General features: G+C 33.3%; 1 protein-coding gene across 3 annotated transcripts; it reads right to left on the bottom strand.

The window, feature by feature from the left end:
• Window positions 1-170: 170 nt before the first annotated feature.
• Window positions 171-26,607, bottom strand: LOC132942161 (probable G-protein coupled receptor No18). 3 transcript variants are annotated; one of them, XM_061010475.1, is made up of 4 exons: window positions 26,005-26,607; window positions 12,095-12,240; window positions 7,282-8,058; window positions 171-1,691 (listed from the first exon to the last, which is right to left on the bottom strand). In XM_061010475.1, the coding sequence occupies exons 2-4, from the start codon at window positions 12,220-12,222 to the stop codon at window positions 1,097-1,099; spliced, it is 1,500 nt and encodes a 499-aa protein (XP_060866458.1). In that variant the 5' UTR covers window positions 12,223-12,240; window positions 26,005-26,607; the 3' UTR covers window positions 171-1,096. The 3 variants fall into 3 exon arrangements, with proteins under 3 accessions (XP_060866458.1, XP_060866460.1, XP_060866459.1); XM_061010477.1 differs by lacking the exon at window positions 26,005-26,607 and adding an exon at window positions 23,825-24,160; XM_061010476.1 differs by lacking the exon at window positions 26,005-26,607 and adding an exon at window positions 16,986-17,513.
• Window positions 26,608-27,457: the final 850 nt, after the last annotated feature.

Raw genomic sequence — 27,457 nt, 5'->3', positions numbered from 1 at the left:
TAAATAACACGCTATACTGCATGTAGGGGAAAACAAACACTACAAACTGTATACACCATACATAATATTATTATTACGTACGATAATAATAATTATGTATGCGCGTGTATAATAGGAATTAATTCACGTGCAAGGTATCCTGCGAGGAGAAAAAACCAACACAGTTTACGTAATCAAAAAATAGGAAATAAATATATTAGCGATGCATTATGGACTAAACATAAGTTTCAAAAGCAAATCATTATTGCAGACTTTATAATATAAAATATACAGTTAAATTTTTTTTTTAAATAATCAAATGGGTCGGAAAGATTTTTGGTAGAAAGAAACATTAAACATTAAAAAAAAAGAATACAAGTACAAGTTAAAATATTATTTGAGTACGTCGTATTTTAAGTTAACAATAAAAATATATGAGTTCCGCATGAAAACCGATAGAATTTCTATTACCTGGTAGGGGAAATGATACATTGATAAATAATAAATATAAAAGCAATCCACAAATGATTAGCCAAATACTACATACGTTCAGTAATATATATATATATAATATAATTACAAATTAATAACATAAAAAAATAATAATATATATAATATTATAATATTATACGCGTACGGTATTTTTCATTTTTTTTAGAAACGAAGTACACATAAATATATGTATAATATAATAAAATACCTAAATTAAAACCGATTTCGTTTTAAGTACACAATAATAGGAAAACAAGTTTTGAGAACCGTTTATAATAAAATCACGTGCGTATATTATTGTAATATACGCGGCGCGTGACAACTAGCTGCACGTACACACAATATACATTCGTCCGACCATCGCGGTTGTGGTGGGCCGCGATTCTGGTTGATGGGGTGGTAGGTTTGGGGTGGGACGTAAACATGTTCATACTCGTGGGACGAAGATGGTGGATGAGTGGCCCGTGTACAAAAATAATATATACATAATAATATAATATAGTAGCGTGGACGAGCACCATGGGGGTGGGGGGCGATATTTGAGGGGATTGGGGTGACTAGAAAAGAAGTTTCGGGTGCAGACGGATCATCGCCGCCTCGGCGTGATGGCGGCGAACCGTCGCGGTCAGTCCACCGTAATCACCGACGACGTCTGCGTGGTAGTGCTACCATTGCTGGAGAACGAGCTGCGCGTCATCTCGGTGTCGGTGGGCAAGTGCGCGGCGGTGGGCACAACGACGGATGATGGAACGGCAGACGGCTGCGTGGCCGACTTGCCGAACCCGATGCCGCCCGACCCGCTGCCGAACCACCGGCCGAAAACGTGTTTCGGGCCGCCGGGATTGACACCGCCGACGGTGGCCCCCGACTTGACGGGCCCCGCGGCCACGGACGACGCGACGGTCGCGTTCCGGACGTTGTCGTAGAAGCTGCTGCACCGCTTCCGCCGGCAGAATATGCGGCAGAGTTCGCGGTGCACACGACGGTTTCGATGCGCGAACAGTATGGGTGTGATGACGGCATGCGCGGACAGCGCCAGGAGTGCAGCCAGCGGGCCCGGCGACGGGATTCCGCCGCCAGACAGCGGCGGCCACTCTGACAGCTTGAGCACCGCGTACGGCGTCCAGCATGCGGCTGCCGTGACGATGACTAGGGCGGAAATCTTGGCCGCCCGCGTCTCCTCCCGGTAACGGAACATGCTTGCGTTCGATATCCTGTATCTGTATATGAACACGCAAAACGAATACGTCACAGATTAATAAAGTTATATTATAAGTGTTATCATATGGATTAATACGATTGGACTTGGTATAGAAATCATTAAAATAAGTTATAATTGTATGTGCGTATAAGTATAATAATAATTGTTGTTAATAAAATGCAGTTATACGTCATTATGGGTCATATACATTTAATATATATATTGAATTTTTTTCGGGAACTATCCGAATCATAGCTATTTGATTTTCAAAAATATCAGTTACCCTATATCATTTTTTTTCGTTAAACGTTTGTTTGTCGATTATTGAAAGACTTGTTTGGGCGAAGGTTTTTCAACGATACGTAATATGAAATATAGGTAGTAATGTGGTATAGTAACTATAGTTATATGTTATCTATCTCAAAGTAAAATGTTTTTTTTTTTTAATTCGGCTTAATTTTGGTACCTACCTACAATTTTCTGCCATGCAGCTGCACAACGGTTTTGAAAGCAGAGAGACTGTTTTTGACACTTTCGAGTACTTAATAGTTTTTTATCTATCCTTTTTTTAACAACTAAGTCTCGTCATTGAGTTTTTTGTTCAAATAATGAGTATAATACATACATTATACACACGTCCTTTAAAATATGTACGATTTATGACGAAATTTGTACGATATTTACTACTCGTCCAACGCCTCAGCCTTGAGAAATGTATTTAGGACATGAGTCTTTTATTTTTCAGTTGAAGCATAGTTTAAAATAGATCAATGCAAAATAAAAACGAAACGAGACGCAGTTTTACCATAGCTCAGACAAGTGACGTTTTCTATTCGTAACACGGGTATATAGTCACTTTGTCGTTTCTTTTGAGTTTAGTACTAAAATACTAAATGAACAGTGGATAATAATTATTATAAAAAACTATGAAACTGAACAGTTAATAATTATGAAATGCGCAACAATATTATAGTACCGACTATTGATACACATTATACACTGCAATTATTGAAAATATGTTTTGATGCACGTAGCCATATATAGGTATGGATTTATTTTCGTTGGACGTGTTTTGGTCACTCACTAATCGTATTCTGTTTACTCGAGGTTTTACCTATAAAAATATGACGCGGTTAAAATGTCAACAAAACAACAAAGTGTTTGGGTTTTTTCTAATAAGCCTACTTAAAAAGCCGTTTGTCAATTTTAAATTAGTATACTAACGATGTGATTTACTCAAACGCCGTGGAACAGAGAGTAGGTATATAGTACAAAATGTTATTTGCTCAAATCTCCGTTGACAAAGTTCAACTAACACGATCAATTTCGATGAGAACTATAATGATAAGATGGTATATCGACATAAACTGCAACTACAGTGAACTTGCATACACAAGACCGATCAAATACAGGTTATAATAATATGTTTTATATTATTTGTACCTACATAGAGTATAGGCACGGTACGTCACTAGTCACTAGTTATTTTATTATTCGTATAAACACGAATTATACGATTTGTATTCGAAATAAAAACGATAACGATAAATAAACTTTCACAAATAACTAATAAATCAAAAAAATCGTTTCAAAATAAGTAGGTATACCTAAATTATAATCATCGGAGATTACATGGGATAGAAACATAATCTATGATTAAGATTTAATATTGTATGTTAATCGGGATTTTCTTTTTTACGGGCGGTCGTGAAAACGCGAAGGTACCTATATATTATCACGATGAGATTTCGCGATTTGAGTTTGAGAAAACCATTGCCCTTCGTCGTCCGCGGTGTACAACAGTATACGTATTAATTTGCACAATATATAAACACATATCGTAAAAATGTGTCGATCGTAATTTACAAACAATTCAAAACTAATTACACGTGAGTTTTGCTTTATTATACATTGTCGTACGAAGCGACGAGATTACGTTGGTGGTTTGCGTCCGAGCGGCGACTGGCGAGCTGCCCGAGCGATAACGGTGATTACCTAATTAGTAATTATTATTATAAGATGTAGTTATTAATTATAATAATTACCAATTTTTACTATAGTGGGTCGCAAGAATAATCGATTTTCATATTTTTTTTAAATATTCAGATTAAGATTTGTTTATTCTGTTCTGTTTTGATGTAACATATACGCAGCCACGCAAAAAAAAACGAATGTGAATAAATAAGATTGTGAAGCGTTATCACGGACAAGACTTGATGCGGTAATTAAACTCACTGTCGAAATTCTGAACTTAGGGCAATAGCTGCTGTAGCTGGACGGCATCAAGCCCACACGTTAGTTTTATAGTTATATAAATCATTTAATGGTTCGGACTCCTCAGGTTGTTGTACCAAATTTTCTTTGATAATAATATTGAAATGTTTATTATTGTTACTCTTATTAGAATTTTAAAACGAACAAATGTGGAGCTGTATATTATATACTCATTATATTTTGCACCAACCACACTACATGTCAACACACTTGCGACTTGTGGGTGGAGTAGATAAAGCGTACCGATATTTATAAATGAGCAAAGGGTCGATGGCACTCGCGTTGTATAATAGGTCATCAGACATCAATATCATGCAAACTATAATATTATGGGAAATGCTATTGAGTCTAATTGAAATGTCTATTATAATATATTATAAAGAGTCTTCTAATAAGCGCATAATAAATATGTTTTGAAATCGAAACACCGTCACACCGACGGACGTTCTCGTCGAGATTTCCGATCGTAATAATCGTCTCTGGCGGGTTTTCCACCTGCATCAGGTATATAATATTAATATTATTGTATTATGTTTTATTTACTACCTACCTAATTATTATTCGAATACCTGCTACCACATATTATTATATACATCGTACAACCACGGCGCGTATAGATGGTATGAAATAAAAACAGCCGCTAATGCATTAATGCCTAATGACGACTTTCCCTATAACGTGACGATCGCTGGTGTATAGCGGTTAATACATTTTCTAGCCGTCGTTCTGTTGTTACTTATTAATTATTATACATATTATATCGTACGACGCGTGTAAATAAATAGATAGATATAATATGCTTCGTCCATATAATATTATTATACGCCACGTCCGGACTAGCGCTCTCTTTAAGCGATAATAAATTGCGTGCACCCGGTCATTGCGGGGTGACAGTCCTATAAATATCTACTCTCTCTGTAGTGACTCAAAGCGAGTTCAAGGAAATGGGTTGGAAAAAAATTTGATTTTTAAAAGAATTTCTAGTCTTTTTTTACTAATATTGTTGGACGATTCCCACTGCAGTAGTACCGTATAATATTATAATTCGTCGTCACCGTTGTAATTGCTCCAATAAATGCGTATAACGTCGCATGGTATAATAATTATTTGTATTGCACTCGAACGTGTATAATATTGCATGGGCGCAGACCATCTGAGCATACATATAAATAATAATAATATAATATCATGTATTAGCCACCGAAGTACGTGTAAAATAATACTATTTCAGTCTGCAAATGTCCCCAAAACATCGTGTAGTTAATATTATATAAATTATTATTACGCGTATCCAAGAGTCGTCCGAGGACCCCGCACAAGAAATAAGATATTGTACACACGGAAGAGTAATGATTATATGCACGCGAATACGCGATCGTCGTTGCGGATGGATTTAATGTCTTTTATACCACCACGTTCACACCCACACGTTGGCACACGACCGTGTATGTATATAACATATCATATTATTATACATAGGTACTATTATATTAATTTGCGCACATTAGTTAGCTGTAGACAAGGACCGCCGCCGGGCGTCACCGATGAGATGTAATTTAATAAAGTAGATCGCGGTCGATTGTATAATTATAATTATTATAATGATTATTTTGATTATTATTGTAATCTAAAATTGCGAGTATAATATTGTTATCTTTTATATTATTATTACAATAACAAGTACAAGTGTAGTACAGCAACATTGTATGATATGTATTGTACCTACGATTTGTGCAGGTATAACTGCACATCATATTGTTAGGACTGTATTATATGGCCTGCGTCTGTCTTTAATTTACCATGTAGGTACTATAATACAATAACAATAATTTGTGCTAGCGTGCGTGGGGCGGTGGGTGCGTGGGGTGTTCGGTTCGACTATTAGCTTTATTCGACGCGATTAAATGCTGTTCAGCACCATTTCCTTCCTATACATCAGATAATATATCTTTTAAATTAATAGTTAAGAAATTACATTATGTATACAATTTAGTGAGCATTAAGGCATTTACTACGAATGCACGATATTAGTATGATATTGTTACCTCGTATATTTACTGTAATACCCCCTAGTATATATATAATTATTAAAATAGTAGTAATGAACGTGTATTAGCTATGCTTCAACAATCGTTAATAAGTGTAAAAATAATAGTACAATATATATTCTTTGCATAAATGGATAATCATAATACTTTGTCGGGTTATAACGAAAACTTGCAATCATTGATTATACAAACATTACGTGCAGTCTGTGATTTCAGTGAGTTTTAAACCTATGTTTATTGCGATTTATATTAATTAGGTTTTTATAATAATAGGTATGGTTGTCGATTTAAATTATTATACCTAATATATTATTCCTTAAACGTGTAAAGCTAGAATTTTTTATTCAAACTCTAGACTATTGATTTCCACAGAAACATATTTAAACAAATATACCAGTTTTTATATACATAGGTTTAGACATGCTTTTATCGATAAGTACCTATAAACATATTATTTTCGAATTTACATAAACACAAGGTGGGGAAGAATTTAATCTTTTATTGTTATGAAACCAAGTTAATTTAAAACGCGATCACGATCGTTTCCTGGTTTCAAAACTCACACTTCGACTTTAGATATTTACCGGTGCGCTTGATAAGTTCAACCCGTCGTAGCACACATAGCTCGCTGCGACGACATACTAAAGCCATCTGCTTAAAATTCCGAAAAAGAGCTATACGCGATGACATTAAGGACTGCGGATAAAAGATTATCCTAACTGCTTTAAAATACATCACCCTATATGTATCGCTACACATTTTCGGGCGACATTTATACAAACACATTGCGTATAGTTTCGAAAATTTTTAAAAGTATCATATTAATAATGTGTATGCGGGGGCATTAGGCACCACCTACCTACACTTGCGACATATTATTTATCGTTTATCAAGTTATTGTTTGTTGCTAATCTCGCGGTGGCGCGGACAAAGTCAAAATGACCCCTAACGCATAAACGCCATACACATTTAACACTATTATAACGAACAGATTGACCAAAGACGAAGTGTGCCAAATATTGGTGATACACGCATATTAGCAATCTGAAATTTTGCGAAACGACATTTCATTCATAGTAATATTATACTATAATGCATCGGAACAGTAAAAAAATATAGCATAGCAAGGTACAGTTTTTCAAGGTTTCAAACTACATGACCGCGCGGGACCGGTTCAAATACGTCTCAAATACAATATTGGCATATAGGTACGCGTTAATAAACGATTCGTATGATAATTTTATCATTAGGTGTTTAATGTATGTTTTATAGTACGTAAGTGCTCACCTCAAATGGTTTACAATGGAACTGGACGTGCTCTTCAGACTAGCCCGGGTGGACTGAGGCGGTTTGGACGATGCCTCCGGTTCGTAGGAGACAGCCGCCTGCAGGGAAGCGGACTCTAACGTCTCGTCATCCTCTTCTTGAATGGTAGGAACTATGTTATACTCGTTGTTGTTGATGTTGTTGTTAATGTTGTTGATGTTGTTGTTATTATTGTACTGCAGCTGTTGTTGCTGTTGTTGAAACGGTTGTTGCTGCTGCTGCTGCTGTTGTTGTTGCTGCTGAAGCGGCTGTTGTTGCTGCTGCAAGTGGTCGGGCACGGACCCGTTGCGTCGGGCCCGTTCACTGTTCCGGTGCGCTGCGGTGCATATCTTCACGTACACTACGCACACGGTAACGAACGGAACGACGTACAGGAGCACGGAGTATGCAACGGGAAACGCGTACCGGTACATTTCCGGCGCAACGGACAGTTCGCGGAAGGCCGACAGGGCGCCGGCCACGGCAGACAGGCACCACGTAAGCGCCACGGCCACCGCGCAGCTGGCCGCGTTTACCGTCACGTGGTACCGCAGCGGGTCGGTGACCGCGTAGTACTGATCCACGGCCACTGTCATCACGGACAGCACGGACTGCGTGTATACAGCCCCGGTTAGCCCGTGCCACACAGCCGCCGGAAGCGGCGGTGCCCAGCCACTGAATGGGCCGCTTTCCCATAACGTTAACGGCACCAGTATCCAACTGCTAGCCAAATTCGTCACCAACAAATTCATCACGAATCTGCAAAAAAAAAAATGCGTCCTGGTTATTATAATAATATTGTATACACATGTCACATGCACGTACTTATATTAAATTTAATACGCATTAAACAAGTTTGATAAAAAAAAACTATTAGGTAGGTACGTCTTGAAAAAAAAAATTGTTTTTTATTTCCGCACTTCAGCGTATTGCCTTGACCCCGTTATATATCTAAATACACTCTTTATAAGAATTTCGCCAGTGTACGACTTAGGATTTATAGCTTTTCGTGAGGCTTTAGTTTCGTCATACAATTTTGAACTATATAATAACAGTCAATGAATTATGAAGATTACTTTATTTTTGAATTACCTTATAATTTAGTCTTTGGGAGGTTACATTTACTAACAATGGTTTATACCTAACTTTAAAAGGATACTATAGTATTTAATTAAAATTAAACCGTTTAACTGTAATCTTCAGTTTATGAGAGTACATAATATATCTGTATATTATATACATACCTATATACGGCTGATGACCCTGTGCCACCTCCTCAATAATTCCATATATGCACACTGCACAGAACTCGCACTACATGTTGCTATATAATATTAAGCTATTGGTTGTTAAAATAGTGATATTATGCGTTTGCATCGTTTATATACGAGTATTATACCTTGCTATCAGTTATTACTCGAATCCACGAATAACTATAGTTATAAATTATAATAATGATATATTTACGATTATTATTGCAATCCGCATTTTTGGTCGTATCAATATAGAGGTATTGGTACTCAAAAGTAAACAACGACTCAACAATAATAATATACAAACGCAAACATTACTACATATATGATAGGTTTACGTTTATTATACATACACGTAAAAATGAGTAACATTACATAAGAGTACCAAGATATTATATTGTATAGTGACAAAGTGCATACATGGTTCAAAACTGCGAATTGCAAAGTATTTCAACCCGGTAAAACAAACTACGTTTCCGCTGCTCGTATAACTTCAAACAATAAATTGGTTGTTATACGAGAAACGTATATCAATTAATTAAACATCGCAGCAAAATTGTAGAAAAGAAAAGAAAACGTGAAATCGGAGCACATAGTTTTTGAGCTGCATAATAAATAATTACGGAAGACGCGTAAATCAACGTATTCTGGTACAAATTATATCACACTGTTCGTACTCAAAAACGAAAGTTTACTTCCATGGTCTTATACGTTTATATCATAATAAACGTAGTCCAACGTCACTTTCGATAGAAAATATAAAAAAATATGGAATAGTGAATAATTGACAATTGTGTTAACGTGAGTCGTTAAGCCTTAGCAAACAAAACATTGCGGAAAAACGAACAGCTATTGTTTACATAAACATAATACATACATTTACGTTGGATATGAATGTCACTTGAGAGTTGTGACTAAATATGTACTCTGGTGTTAGCTATTCGATTACGTGAAATTTGTTTTAAGATAATCGATCAGAGTAATGAAACACTGCAACATGTACCTAATTTATCATACAATCAATGCGCCTAAAAGATCAATGAATTAGCAAATTTTTAATAATTATTATTATTAATTGCAAATCGACTTAACAATCAGGAAAATATAATATTGACTTTATCACTATTTCGTAAATTACAGTATACGAAATAAGAATCAGAACGGGTTCAACCGAACACGCTGAACACTGATGAGTATTTTATCTAAAAATATCGTGAACAGTTATAAAAAAATCGCTTTGGAATCATAATATAGATGCCAAATGGATTAGATCCAACTTATGTAATAATGTATAATCGCCTGAAATGATTCCATAAAGTAAGTATTACAAGTGACGTAGTTACGATTTCAACAATACTGCTTAATACTTTAATAAATTTCATACCCGATGAAAATAAAAACGTTCCTCAAGATATCTCTTAATACAACTGCAAATGGATTTTGTATTTCCGTGTGGACAAAAGTTAAGCATGCGAGTATACAGATATGATTCTACTTAATCACCGAATACTGATAATTTTTTAAATACTTTTAAACCCTTGACATTTTGCCAAAATAAATGTAAACTGTGGTTGCCGTTAGTACAGAAACTGTTTATTGGCTATCGAACTATATACAAACACTAATCGAGTGGGATCTTATTGATCGGAAAAAATAGAAATTATACACCGTGAAAAATATACATTCGATAACACGAGTATTATGAATAAATTATAATATAGGGAGATTGGCACAATGGTATGTCAATTATATCAGTGAAATATAATATAATATTATAGAAATTAATTTTCACCGAACGTAAAATATATGAAACGATTAATGATTTTCCAGATTTATAAAACATTTTATAATCTAAATATACCTACATGAATTATTTTTCACTCTCTTGCGTATATCCAGAACTAAAATTAAAATTGCACAGTGCAGTGTATATACATTTGTCAAGTATATCATAACAGTATATAGGTAAGCACCTATAAGTCTATACGGTATTTGAGTATTTCCCATAATGAAACGTGTTGGAAGTTGGTTGTAAATAAAAAAACCTAGTCGTAGGTAAAACACTTTATTTATAAAGATAATAAACTTTAATTATCGAACAGAAATATGGTGGTAGGTAGGTATACTCATCTAAGCGTTTGTTGCCACTGCGTTCTCGTGGTTGGTCGGTTTTGACCCTGTCCACGACGTGTTTGTTTTGCGCAATTTTTTTTATTTTATACCGCAAAATGAATACGTATATAATATATTTAGGTATTTATCGCCCTTGTACAACAGTAAACCTCTCGAGAAATTCGATAACCAAATGGCTTACGTTACCTTGGAACGTTAACATTGAAAATCTATTATTTGTATCATAACAATAAACAAACAGTATAGGGATTGAGTACATAGGTAAACATGGTCTGGAATAAACATATTATTTTGTATCATGACATGCCCTAAACTATAGTATACTTGCCCTATTTTACGAATAAGTAATAATAACGATTAAACTTTGAGTGCGTAGGTTCGACTTAAATATACGTGACATACACGTAAAAAGTACATTTTTCAGTAACCTAAATATCTATTTATTGATTGATATATAGACACTACACTGCAGTAGGTATATATTATATACGGTACGTATATCACGCATATATTATATTATATATACTCAAACAAAAATTATTTTGGCACAATACTCGCTTTTTTTTCAAAATTTTTAATATACCAACTAGGTATTAACTGGGTCTTTGGCACGGTTACAATTTTGATGAGCTTATTTATTATACAGTATTTATATAAAATTATAAGCATACATTTATATTTAATATTACATCATTTATTAATTATATAATGACTAATTTAGTTCTGATATATATAATAAAATATATCAATTACAAATTTAATAAATACTCTTTTATGTGATTTTAAAAGTAATTAAGAATTAATTTTGTTATAAAATCGATGAATGCTTACGATTAATTCATACAGGAAAACAAAATCAAACGATATAAATATTCATCGTGAAATTATACCAATACTAGTTTATTTAAATATCAAATGTATACATTTCTTATAAGAAGGTACTCTAACCTCATTAACATCGAAGAGGTATCACTTATTCATTAGATGCAGTCATTAGATTTTTTTTATCAGAGAATATATAAATTAAGTTCCCAGAATGAAGTATATGTTTAGGACAAAAAGAATTGTTCTGATAATATAACAATAAATTTTAATTTTACTATCATTATAGTATTATAGGTACATATTATAACACAGCTGAACACAATGAATATTTGTTTTAAAGGAAATTAGAAATATTGTTCTTATACGATAGGTAGATATAAAAAATATAGGTATTACATAATATATATGTATAATATGTACCTACCTAATCAGAGATAAAATTGTTTTCGTTTGATTTACTCGCGTGATTCTATATTCAAACAATGTTATAGAGTAAACATAATGAACGGTTTATAATTTATCAATCAAGACGTACCAATGCCAGTTTTCATCGTGATTTTATATTATAATTAATATGAACTCACCTGTTTGATAGGGTGCGCAGACCAGGTCGGCGGTAGAACACTAGCAGTAGCAACGAATTGCTCGATGTGGACACGATCAAAACGAGTGCCGAGAAGACTTTCAACAAGCCGACTAGCATTAGGGCCATTCGGCTGCTAAGATCCTTCTGTAAAATAAAAACAAGAATGGTCTAATGAACGTTTTGGCACATGTTGCGGGGATACATTTTCGTGGGAAGGGGGTCCTAAAATGGCGTCTCGACGGTCACCAATGACAATTACAACAGTGTATAATATATAATATTATATATTTATATTATTATGTTATTATTGAATTATCGTAATGCACGATATTAGTTTACATCACATAACACCAATAAACAACAATAATAATCGTACAATATTTGATATTATAATAGCATAATAGGTACGGATAATAATATGATGCACATTATAAATAGTTTACAGGATCGGCGACGGTTAGTCGAAACCAATTAATAGACGCTGCAACTGTACGACTGCACGTCTGCGACTCTGCGTGTGTGCACATAATAAAATTATGAAATTTTTTTTAAAAAAACATAAATAATATTATCAAGTATAAATGTATAGTATAATAATATAATACTGGATATGTATGCTCGCGATATCAGGCATTGAGCTTACGAAAGTAGGTATGTATGTATTATGTTGGCCAATGGATATTCAATTTATGTTTAACAATAATTAAACGAATTTACGTCCGTCTGTTGCAGAAAGTTATTACCGTTGAGCGTACAGAAATACTATTGTACGACTAGGTTCAACAATCGAAAATCGTTTCTCCAATATTAAGTTAGAACGCCTGTTGAGTGTCTCACATTTATAATATTATGATCATCTATTAATTATTATATAAGTCATAAGACAACATACTAAATCAACTTTCGTAAGTAATGATTTATAATAATACGTTTAATAAAACCTTCCAGGCCCAATAAAATGTCTGTGTTTTTTATACGTAATGGTTTTCTATGAATAAAATTATTATTTAAATTTTATATCTTGTATAGGTATGGGATTAAGTAAGTTTGATTTTGTTCGCAGTCACTAAATTAAAAAATTAGTGTTCATTTTATTGCATTTTATTTCATTTATTTTCTAGATCACAATTAAATTTAAAGTAATTTTGAAAAATTAATATTAAAAATAATAAGAACTATTGTTTATCGGATACGTGATTGTATTATAATTTTTTAATTCTTGATCCTTGACCCATCGACTGTATTAATAATGCATTATTAATATTTTATTACAGTTTCTATATCTATACTCGCACTTCATAATATTGGCTAAATACATGTTATATAATATTATATAAGAATTTTAAATTCTAGAGTAAAACATTTGGGCCCTAAAACTTAAAAGTTAATAGAGAGTTTTATAAAATATATAAAATAACATTACCTATGCTGTTTATTGGAAACTTATAGGTGCAATATATTAAACCAATACAACTGGAAAGATTTAAATTTTTTTATTTTCTTTCAATTTATATAAGTACCTTGTGTACCTACAAATTATGTAAATATATGATGCACCTAATTTTATTATTTTTTTTTTAAATAAAATATGCATTCTTTAAATTATTCCATAATTGCATTAAGTAACAGTCAATTAAATCTAATCTATTAAGGACTTCCTATAATAAATAACAATAACATATCACGACAAATAAGAGTGGAATATAATAATTGGTAACCGGAAAAGTGTAATGTTCGGTATGTTTACTTAATATGTCAAAACATATTAAAATCGATGACTATATGTATTTAATGTTAACATAAATTTATATTCATATGTATCCAACACTTCTATCCTACATGAATATTTAATGGTTATTTTAATTTTAACTGTCACTCGTCATCTCGTCGGTTTTCGAAAAAGTTCGTCTTTATAATATTTAATATCGCACCTTAATACATTTTAATATTTTATGAATGCAAAAATAAGTTTTGTCAAATAATTTTAACTACCATATACTAAAAAGGCAAGCTAGATTACAAGTTAAGTACAATACATGTTCAAGTTCAGAGATAAAAAAAAACAAATAAGTACAATAATATTAAAACAATACATTTTTTTTTAAATTGGTTCATTTTTGTTCACATTTAATTAATAAATTTCATACGCAACATATTTGCCAAAGTACAATATCATAATATATTCAACCTATTTGAAAGACGAATGTCATATTAACCTAAGATAATGCTGAAAACTACTATTTACAAACATTTCTTAGTCATACCTAATAATAATATACGCAAGAGCAAAGTATCTAGAAAAAAAATAGTAAAATATTGTGGTAAAACATTTTTTTAACGATGAGTTTGGTCTGACGTTGTGCAGAATTTTTAGGTTATTTTTAGAAACTCGTTTGAAATGAAAAATCAATGGTTGCAGCGACCGTAGGTCAGTTTACAAAAATATTTAATTTTTTTAAACGATGGCTGCATATGAACTACGAAGCCATTTCATGAAGTCGTAGAAATGTCGAAAAACTAATAATAAAACTCAACTCGTGCGTTCAAAAAGATTTAATTAAATACATGAATCAAGTGAAAAGCGCGTGTTTGGTTTATTTGAATGTTAAATAAAAAATAACTTTTGTGCATATATTAGAATAAAAAGGGTTCTATATGACAACATTACTCTATACTGTGTATGTAAACTTATAAGTAATAACTTTTATTACTTAATGCGACTTGCGATCGCTAAACTATTATCTAAAACATTGAAATACCTATACTAAAAACAAATTAATTAAATAAACAGAGTTATAAATCATCAGGTGTTTGGTTAATTCGCTATTTGAATAGTACTAATAATATTATTAATTATTATTATGCTACCCATCTGTATAAATATCACGTGTATATCATATGGCGTTATGGTTTATTGCAAGGCGTCGCGTGTATGCAAACCGACTTACGTTTGGTTTGAATACTATCTTGAATTCTCAAATAGACGGAAAGTTGGTAACCTAATGTCATAATATCATAATAATATAATACTCTCGCGTCTTGTGAACGTCGTTCAACATGTCATTCATTATCACACGGATACTGTGTATCAACGACAGGTTATTATCTTGTAATCCGAGTGCCCTCATAAACGCATAAAAACAATATTATATAAATAATAATAATATTATATTGTTCGTCGAATAGATGTGCATTTAGTCTTCAAATAGTAATAATTATAAGTGCAAAAAAATATATTATAGAAAAAAAAGTATTGAAAATCTATTTGTACCGGCTATGTTAACAGGCGTCCGGATTTTCTATTTAGCACGATTTTTTTAGACGAACCTAAAGAATGAGCGCGTTGTGAACCGGTTTGGAGTTACAGAGGAAAAACGTTATATAATATTATAAACGTGGTATTATGGTTTAGCACATAGTGGGTATAATAACGTGCATGTAAAAAACCCGTGTAAAAACCTACATACGCAAATGCGTGTATTATTCAAGCGTGTGGGCCATATCGATGTACAAGTATTATTTAATATTAATATATTATGTTCTGTTTTGTACTTCTGTGTCTGCGCGTGCATGTAAACTTACTATAGTCACTCTAATTGGGATGGGGACATGGTCGATGGGCGGCAAATATTGTTTAAGGTAATACGACACGTGCGACGATTCTGAATGTCGAAACATCAATTCTTTATAGATTAAATAAGTAAATAAGAAATGATATTATATTACAAATCGTCCAAGAAGCGAAATAATGAACTTATAATGAACGTTATTCGTATGGTCACGCGCAGTCTCGTAAAGAAATTATTAATACATCTACACGCGAACTAAAAACTATTCAATATCTCACGTGTTATATGTACATGGTTCATTTTTTTTCCATTTAAGAATTAATATTATTATACGATTCTAAGTATTCTACTTTCTATAGTGTACATAGCTATTTAGAAATATATATAATTGCATCCCGCCAAATTAGTGATAGTCTTATTGTTTAGAAAACTAATGGTTACAATTGACTTGTAACATTAAATTAGAACTTGAGATACTGACTCAAATTAATATTATTCGTCCTGTAAATAAAAACAATGTTAAACTCTTGATTTGAAAGTTATCTATACATTATTCGTACCTTTACCCAAAATAAATGTATAAACATCCATTTAGAATAATATAAAACTGTGATAACGATTTTTGTTAATCTATCATAATTTAAAAACGTGAAAACATTTATTGAAAATCACCGAGATAAAAGTACAAACTCTGACCGGCATAAAGCAAGACCATAGTTTAAAAATTAACTTATATTTATGTTTGAATAGTAGACGATAAGAGATTAATTTACCAGAGAAATAGTTTTTAATAATATTATTAAATACATTTTATTAAATGTTATATTATATTATAGTAAGTTCGGAATTCAAAAACAATTCTAAATCATTTTAAACCAAAAGTATTTTTGTACATTTTGTATATTTTTGAGTTGGTAATTATCATTTACAGGCTTATAAATTGGTACGTTGCATTTTGAATAGTACATTTCATGTACCGTTGTACATTGTATATTATACTCAGTACTCATTATACTTATATTACTTAGTATACATTTATAATATTTGTATAAACTGTCATCTTCAAAAAGAAATAAAAATAAAAAAAGCATTCAATCAAAACAAAATTATTAATATGTTATATGACATAAACATCAGAATAAGGTCAGAATCTTGAAGCGTTTAAGTATTAACAGCAATCTTTAATATATTATTACTATTATATTATAACTATTGCGGTTACACAAGACAGCTTTATAAACAAATATAAGTGCGTGAACACTGAACACCATCATAAATAAACGTATATAATGTAATATATTATTGAAGTTTAAAACTTACGGGAAATGTGTGGAATGAATAAACAACTATATTGTGACTAGGCTAATCCAATAGTATACGGGCAGGTATACCTACGGTAGGCTATGTATAATATATAGCTGTCCGTTGTTTGAGGATGTGTAACGAGCCTATTCTCGTGAGAATAATAAAGCGCGCACACACCACACTTGTATTGTGATATTGAAATCAAAAAGCGGACTTGTACACAGAAATTATTTTTCACGAAACCTTACGCACTTTATGATGTCTCTTTGTCCAAAACAGTCGAATGGTCGGGTAACGTAAAAAACCGGTACGAATGCTCGCCATGGCGGCGGAATTGTACCTAAACTGTTTTCGATCGCACTCACGACGGCGTTATTCTCTGATACGATTCAATCCAATCACAAATAAAATAATATTTCTCGAGTACGCGAGCGACGGCCACTCGATGCACCCACCACCGACACTAAAATATTATCATTATTAAATGATTATCTACGATCACAGGCGACAAGCGTGAACAAGGTTCGGCGGCGATGGCGACGACGATCCTAAAAACACGACGACGTATTGTGACTTATGAGAAATTAAGACAAGCGACGTATTTTCTTTCTAAATTTTTTCCCTCCACCCAACCGCCCATCATTCGCCCCCACCCCCAAAAAATAAACCTTATCAGACAACAAACAAACAGTGTGTGCGGTAAAGATAACAATTCTTACCTTAAACGTGGCTTGTACAAATACAGGTACTTTATAGACGCATAATATACTTTAATAATGTTATTAAATTATATTATATACCTATTATATTCGAGTTTAATCGTTTTGCGTGCGTGCGCCGTACACGCCCGGGTGAGTCAAGACGAGTGTTTTTAGTTCTTTCTCTGACTCCTTTTGATTTATATTATATTATTATATTATATTTTTTCACTCTTCGGCCGAGGTAAGCCTAAATGAACGTTTTTCTAACGAATATTATACTAACATGCGCAATACTGCGTAGCGATAATTATTATATTTATGTCGTACATATTAATTATACGTAGTTAATAAATTACTATTATTATAAGTGTATCGTCGATCGCCGGCGGTCGTCGTCGTCGTATAAAGTCTGAGAAAAAAGGTGCAATTATATTAACCTTTGAGCTAATAATATCGGAAAACGCTGTATACATAACAATATTACAATATTGAACGATGAAAAAAGTTTAATTGCGGTATGTTCGACATCATTATGACATTATGAACACTTTATATAATTATGAGTTAAATAAAAAAAAAAATGTAAAGTTTTCAAAAATTATATTACTCGTACAATATACTTTTTATACGCTTTATAACCGTTTGTACTGATATGAAGTATAGTTTCCGTGTTTAACTTTGACGTAAAGGATTACCGTACCGCCACATCAATAATAATAAATTTACAATCATAATTATTATACATTATTATATTTATATTATATTATGTCTAAATGTATCATTATGATATAGATGGGTATACGGATAAATATAATCATAATTACAATTAATATAACACTAATATTAACAACTTGATGACGGTTAAAATAAACATTTTTTTCTTATATTGATTTTAACCGAAGACATGAAATGCACAATACAATTCTGTTATATTTTTTTGCAAATTAAGACGTTTAAATGTTTAATACAGCACACGTGATGATAAATTATGTTTGTTATGATGTTATTATGCGTAGGTACAATCATTCCTATAATCATCGTTAAAATGCAGGCAACGGGTTTGCGCTTTCGGATATCAAAATTTAATATGTTATGTGTATAACTGAATACATTATACGATAATACAATATACATACCTATTACATAATAATATGGTTTAATTGAAAATTCTTCATTATTTCGAAAATCTATAAATCGGAAGTGAAGTTCTATAAAAAAAAACCCATTTAATACCGTTGCACATTATTATGCCCTAAGGCTTATGTAAATATAGGTAGGTACCTGTATTGGGAAAAGACTCAAAATGTTTGTCCATGATGTTTTTTACTAAGATACCAGGCCACCCAGAGAAATTTCAACAACTTTAAATGTACCTATAGAATATTTATAAATCATAAATAGATCATATTTTTATATAATATAGTAAATGCATGGATCGTGTTGTTTTTTTTATCGGACATCGATTATTCAAAAACTGATAAAAAAAAAGAAAGAATTCAATGATAATAATAATAAAAAATGGTTCGATTGTTTTTTTTCTTTGTCGGGGCATTGCACTCTGAAGGTTTTGGAGCAGCTGACAACCATCGAAAATCATTTATACCCACTGGCCACTAGGTAGGTACTATATAGTATATACTTATAGCACCGATGGATTATAATTACACGTTTGATGAATATTTGTTACTGCTTTCAATCAACCCTACATCCCTGGCTGCAGCAACGTATAATTATTATCAAACGTCAAATTTCCACGCGAACGCACCAGCAAATTTTATCTGATCGCAAAATAATGGAAATATCCAATAGATACCGTGACATTTTCAAACGAGATTTGTATTTAAATCAAAATTCAGTTATGATACTGTGTTTCATTATTATTATTATTTTTATTAAAAGCCCTTGATAAACGAAACATAAATTAAAATCAAGGATGGTTAAAAAATATAATTTTTTTTCACCATGAATCTCGTAAAATTCTTTATGTACCTACTCTATAGCCATGGTCATAATATGAACTGACACATTAAAATAATGATCATTTGGCATATGATATGAAACTGGCGAGGGTTTAATAATAATGGTATAATAAAAAAATGTGTTAACATTTTTCATCCCAAGTTTAAATTATTGCTTTGCCGATGTTGTGCTCGAAATATTGAATTAATTTGATTCTTCGTGATATTTTCCATGTAAAACAAATAATGCTGACTTGATCCTAATAGTACCTATCTATTAAGTACTTATTTTGTTGAATATTCTAAAGATATATTTTTTTTGAAATATTGTTTTGATAAAATGTTTTGAAATTATACAAGAAATATATTCGTAATAACACCGATCATTATTCACGTTATATATACAATGTACATATATATATTCAAAGGCAACGAACGCATTTATAATTGCATTCATATCAGTCAGTACCTACTATAATAAATAATAATGTATAGTACATACTATCTATTGAGAACACTGCAAATTTCGACACGAGCGTGGCTTTGAAATCATATTCTCGTACACTCTATTATTCGTTTTAAGAATTTCTTAACCCTTGTGTAAATAATTTAACAACTTTTGAGTTTTCAGTGATCGGGTCAAGTGATCTAAATAGTTGTATATTCTTTATCTAACTGTCAGTATACATTGTATATAATATTTTTATTCTATACCTAACGAATGTTTACTTTCTACTGCTTCTAGACTCTAGTTCATTATATTTATATAGCAATGACCAATTTTGTCGTATTCCTACGTCATTCTTATATGGAATTTTGTTAGTATAATATGTACTTGTATATCTGGGACAACGTTCTTCAAAAATATAATTCAATATATACTTTGTCCTTTATTTTTGGTAAAATTAAATCGTACAAGTTTAAAAACCATTTTTTTAATACTTCATTTTTTAATAATACCCTGACAAGTTTTTTGGACTATTATTACAAAGCTGTTTACTCCGAAAACAATTTAAAAAACAATAGGTGGCACATGTTTATTATATGACCTAATACGTAAAGAATGTTAACTCTTGTAACATAATATGTCATTAGATAAACACTAGATTGCAACAAAAAAATCGCCTGATTAGGTCTACAATCTCAACTCTTATGTCAGAGTAAAGATTAAACAATTTTTTTTTGTGACAAAATATGCTAATTTATTTAAGTTCCAGTTAGTAGGTACAATACACAAAAGATAATAATAATGTTTTTACGTTCAACTGTTCAAAGCATCATAATAATATTATATACAATATAGTTGTATTATATTACTTTACAATTAAAAGCTATTATAAATTATTGTTGTTTTTTTTATTATTATTATTTTGTCTATGGGCTACACAGAGTTAAAAGCTGATCAATTATATTAGTAGGTAGTTAAAGCGAAATCGTTTGTTAACTTAAGCCGGTTAGCTGCGGAACACTTGTGAATACCCTATATCGTCGTTTCCGGCACTAGCAACAAATAAAATTGTCGGCAGCTGCAGGTAGCTCGTCCATAGATCATTATTAAAGCGCGGCACGAACATTTCGCGTGATCTACACACGTTCGTAATTAACGGCATTGATAATATGTACCTATGTGCTTATATGCTTATTAATAATTAAATATAAAATAATACGATTTAAAAAAATGTTTACGATATCATATCAATCAAAACAAAATACACAAACTGATGATACTAACAGTGATCATTGATCATCATTGCCATGTATAGATCACCTTGATTGCGTGCAGTGTGCACGCATATAATACGCTAGTACCGAGTGTTGTATATATATAATTAATATATATACATAGTATATTAAAATATATTAAGATGGTTGCTGTCTGCGCGTGTGTGTATTAATACAAGTGAAGTTCAAGGATGACTTGCAGCAAAGGTGCCCATTTGCATCCCACTAGTGAATCCCACACACGGGTTTTGCGATACAATTTACACGAATGATATTTAAAAAAAAAAATTTAATGTCTATGCTCGCGCTTTGATAAATATTGTCTTCCCTTGCATAATAAATGTTGGTGCCTACATCATAATATGTATTAGATATATAAGTGAGTAACCATATAGGCTACATGTTTAATACCTAATACTGTATACAAAACGATTTTATCACAACTGCAGTTAGCATACAAATCGTTCACTACATTAGCTTTTTATTACAGTCACTTATTTTTTATGTAAGTAGGTACCTATAATAATATCCACAGGACCTTTTTGAGGATTAACATAAATTTCCCATGGAACTGTCAAATTGAACAACCCCAATTACGCGTTCACGTAATGGGAGGTAATACGTTTCGATAATGATATGCACCGAGAAAGGCAATCGGACGATCCCCTCTTATATTCCATCATCCGATCTTAATCCGTTTTGTGCGTCTATATCTTCTAAGGCTCGTTACATAGGGTGTAACGGATCGAATAGTTTCCACGCCGATATCCTTGAGGTGAATATTTGACATCCAGCCGAGCGTTCAGAATAGACCAAGGACAGTACAAGTAATCCAGGAACATTATTGAGATAAATTACGAGAAATAAAAACAATCTTTATTGTTTTTGTAGATCGTTTGTGATGGGTTTTTTTCAGCGTTATTTTTGTACTATTTAAATATCTCATTGTTTACACTAAAATATTTATTTAATTTTGTCATTAACCACAACCTTGACTTATTTAAAAATGTTACGTTTACAATATTATTATAATCTCGTTCATAGGTAAGATATCAATTATATAAATACGCGTTGAAACAGAAAAGCATAAGACTCTTGCAGTTGATCACAGCTGAGCTCAGAACTTTCACGATACATGTCGACCGATAATATTAGCCATCAGCTTATTCTTTCTCTCGATTAACGATGCGATAACCGATGGCGAATCTTATGGTAAACCGGTTAGGTGCACGCGTACATTGGAAACTCAAATTAGGTATAGGTACAACAAAACAAACCATGGTCGTAAATCCTAGACTAATGAATGAATATATCGTATACGATTTCGAGCATCGTCTTTACTACCAAAAATATCGATGCAGTTAACCTATATGTAATATTACTAGGGCCAATAATTGATTAAATACATAGTAGGTACCTACTTGCAGCATATAGATTTCAGAAACATTGCCAATCATGCGTACCTATACGCTATCCGTGTATATTATAAATTATAGTGCACCTGTTTTTTTTTCGTTTAGTGAATGTGTGCGAGGTTAATACGAAACGTTTATATAACACGGTGTTTTTTTTAACGAAATCACACGATTCTTTAGGAAAAAACCGTGCAAAAACCACCAATTATAATTACTTTGGGACAATAATCGACAACAAAACCGCATAATTCACACATTTATTTATATACCAGATATATTATATTATATTTATTATTTGTACATCAGAGTATCAGACCTAACATATTATATATTCGTACATAGTTTGCGCAACATTTCAGTCTCACTACGGCATAGAAATTGACCGTTTCGCAAAATCGATTATTAAAATGTTGTATTTACGTGCAAATTTAACTAATTTGTCATTCCTGGCGTACCTAACTGACTGGATTTCACTTTATATGACACCCACTGTCGTGTGAACCAGAGGATACAGCAATCAAGGAACTAAGAAAATCTGATTGAAATAATCGGCGTTTTTACTCCCCGTCAAATATGTGTAACACACACACAGTACGCCACACTGCAGTATTGTACACGCGTACGATATAGTGTAATAAAATATTTGTAGTGCTACCGACGAGTTTTTAATAATTTAAAAGCCTATATATGTACATCATTAAATAGAACTAATTGGCGTTTAAAAGAAATCGATTGTCGAGTAAGAATAATTTCGATCTCAATGTTACTGCAAAATCTGCAAAAAAATTATAACCAGATGCCAACGTACGGCGACCGTACTTAATATTATTGTATTCTATTAATGTGTCTGCCACGGTGCGCAGCCGTGTTCTTCAATATTGGTCATTGTTCCCGTTTTGCGCAGAAAAAGAGGAATGAAAAAAACGTGCTCGGTTAACATAAACAATACGAAACTTCTACCGGCAACCAGAGACAAGGTATAAAATACATAATAATAATAGTAATATACACTATACGTTCACCTCCAGCAAAATAATAATATTCAGAAAAATACATACGTTTGAATGTGCGCAGAGCTGCCGCCGTCATACATTAACACGCGATTACTCGATTATTATTATTATTATTATTATTATTATACTCATATACGCGTAATGTAGTATTACATAGAGGAGTTTGTACACGGGCGGTTAGATTGTCAAGAACGTTGATTCGGTTTCGGTGCCAAGGAGACTGGTGGCCGCTATATAATAATAATATAATATCGTCGACGGTTACGAGATTCAAAATCGGTGGATGCCCATGATGATTGAAAAAAAAAAATAAAAATACTACGACGTTCGCACATATATAGGTACGTTTTTAAAACTGTCGGCAAGTAGGTACGCTAATTGTTACCATTACACGAATGATTAAATATTTTTCCTTTCACACCACAGAGTCGAGTGAAGTAATAAAAACGCATGACGTCAAAATGAAAAAACGAACTAATCAACATCAATTATTATATTACACCAATAAATGGAAACGCCATCGCGATCATTGCCGTCGTTTTAATCGTATTTGGCGATTTTCGCACTCCTATAATACGTCATCGACGGGTGTGAGTACGATAACATTATATTACGATCAGTATCGATGTAAAATTATTTATTATTATAATGTAAAGATACGTTTTGATGAATAAAATTGTATGTAAACAGCATTAAAAAAATCACGGTACCTATCGACACAATACGAATGATCCAAAATAATGAAACTGCAACAAAGCTCTTTCGTGTGTACCTATATATTATACATAGGTAGGTACACATAAATATTATATCGCACTATTGTATAAGAGCAATAAGAGTACCAGATATAATACATAAATCGATATTAATTGTAGTGTATTAACACGGCACTATTTAAGTGCCAGTATATAGTTTGAATAAGTCGTCAATATAATTTATAGGTAGGAGTCCTACCGTAGGACACGAGATATGCTACACATTTCTAAGAAAAAAATTTAAAACCTGTTTAAATTATTCATTTACATTTAAGTTAGGCATTGCGATCAGTTTTTCCGGTATAGACGATTTCCATGATTTCGTGTAGGTATCTATAGTACCTACATAATATTTTTTTTAACGTCCGTTCATTGTTCTTCGTATAAAAATATTAAACAGGTACGAAGTATAGAACGCGCATCACAATATCATTGGAAATTGGTCAATTAAACGACCACCAGAACTCATTCAACAATGACCGGTTGAATTGTGAACGATTAACTGAAGTCGGAAAACCCGAATCCATCGTTCGGTTAGCTGTTTCGTTAGCAATCCATAAAATAACTTCAATAACCGTTGGTCGGTATTATTATAAATTATGAATTGGGTGGACACAGCCCGCGGGTAGGCGTAATGGGCGGTTATTAAGCGTTCGTAGCGATAATTGCGTAGGTCAGCACAGTAATAAACCTATATATAATATAATATATGTGTGTGTGTAATGTATACTTTATAATCACTGTAATAATAGTCACACCGTCGCCACCGCGTCTGGCGGGAAATTTAAAATTCGAACACTTTTTTCCGGACAACGACTTCGGGTTTTGAAGCCGGTTACATCACCGTTCAATAATTCGTCGCAGCGTTGAATAATACCTAATACCTATACTATACCTAATTGTCCTAATTACGTGTTAGTGACACAATTTTAACACAAACCGTGTACCAGGTTAGGTTAGGTTATTTATTACCAGGTACCTATTAGAGTTACTTTTTCAGCTATAGTTTGAACGACACTATAAATAATCGGTAGTGATAACGTTGTATAGTAATTAGTAAAGCGGCAATGGCTTGTAGAAAACGAGCACGTGTATATTATGTCATAATACCATACACAGCTGTCTTATACCGAACGCGCATGTGGCCATTTCGCCGCGAAACTGCAGAATTGAATGATATCGCGTTTTCTAAGGTGGGTAGAATTTAAAAAATATTATTTTTCAAACATTATGAAATCGCACACATACACACCGGCGGGAGTATACGTCGTGACCCAATAATACTTTCACTGTATGCGACTTTATGCCGGTTGAAAAATAACAGTATTTACCACTAAACGAAAACGTAACGAACGGAAATGCTCAATATAATGTCATCGACGTGACCTCACGAAATACGAGATGACAATGTTTGATGTATCATGAGTATGACCACAGTATTGTTATTAACGATAATATAGATCTGCTTACCAGTCACCAGCGTGAAGATCTGTCGTCTTTGCTCCGATGATCCGGTCGTGTGTCGCTTTGGGTCGACAATAGCTCATCGCGGACGTACAGCCGCGATCGGCTGCGTCAACGACGGCGACAGTCGTAACGGCCACCGCCGAACAAGAGCATTTTTTTCGTGTAAGGGAATAAAATACTATACAAAATAAAAAACAATACGGCCCGGGACACACAGCTGTGTCTAATATTCGCACGTGGACTATTCCTTCGGAAGGAGCAAACGAAACGCGTCGAAAAAATACAACGAGATGATGTGCTTCGGGAAGGAGAGAAGTGAATAAAACCACCGCCGCGATGACGCCACGCGCGTTGTATTTTTATTAATCGTCCCTCCGGCGGAAGGAAAAACGAAAATCAAATTATTATTATTCGAAAACGAAAAACCCGGTCCGCGAAAACGCTGTGAGCTACTTGCGCTAAAATGCGAGCGGCGCCAGCTCGGTCTAACGCACTGGCATTACTGAGTCTCCGTGAATCGTAAAATATCGTTATAGTGACTGTGAACGCCGCCGCTGTAACGGCCGGGTCAGCTGCTCTACCGCCACCGCCGCCCGTGGCGGTCAAACGTGTAATATTGTGTACACGATTGCCGGTGCACTGCGCGCGCGCCCCTCCATGACGACGGTGCAGCGCGGCGGAGACAGCAGCATCCGTCGGATTGCGGGCGGGGAGGGTCGGGGCGGACCGTAGTGATCGCTCGGCGTGTTCTATAGCGCTCGCTGCCCGAACGTACAACTATTCTCTTCCTACGGTTCGCCGTGCGGGTTTTTACGCTAATTTTTCCGAGGGGAATTTCGAGCTCACAGAACTGGCTGTTGGATGACTCACCACCCCAGTCACGCGCCTCCTCTCAATTCTTCGGCACTCGGTACACCCACCATGCGCGCCTTACACAATAATAATAATATTGTAATAATATTACCTATTGTGCGTATGTTATGTAGTCCAACTCCCGGGAAAACCCTGAATTGTTCTCACGGTTGTAAATGAAACTATGGTACACAGTGGCCACTCATTCGTGTCCACATGTTGGCACGTGAACGCGTTCCGACGAGTGGCGCCCGACCGCGCTGAAAACACTGTCCGTTCGCAGTCATTATATTAATATTACTATTGTACACAACAATGGGAATTCCGCCACTGTCGCCGTCGGAGTGACGAAACCATGGGATTATTACCGCAATCAAAATGTAATTAATAGTTATGCCGTGTGTTTCTCAGGTTCTATCATAACAGCGTGAGTGTTAGATGTGCGCTAATAGGAAGTAAGAGAAGTCACTGTTGATTTTGTTTTACCCACATGCAGTATAGCGATTTTGAGTTCAGCAGAATCAATTTTGTGGTGTCAGCTATTATACTACAGTGAATTTTGTTTAGGGCACCTCGTAGGCTTTTACTGATATTGTAATTTCAA

Source organism: Metopolophium dirhodum, chromosome 3, assembly GCF_019925205.1.
Source record: "Metopolophium dirhodum isolate CAU chromosome 3, ASM1992520v1, whole genome shotgun sequence".
In the NCBI taxonomy this organism is placed as follows: Eukaryota; Metazoa; Arthropoda; class Insecta; order Hemiptera; family Aphididae; genus Metopolophium; species Metopolophium dirhodum.
This window is presented reverse-complemented; position numbering and strand designations above follow the sequence as displayed.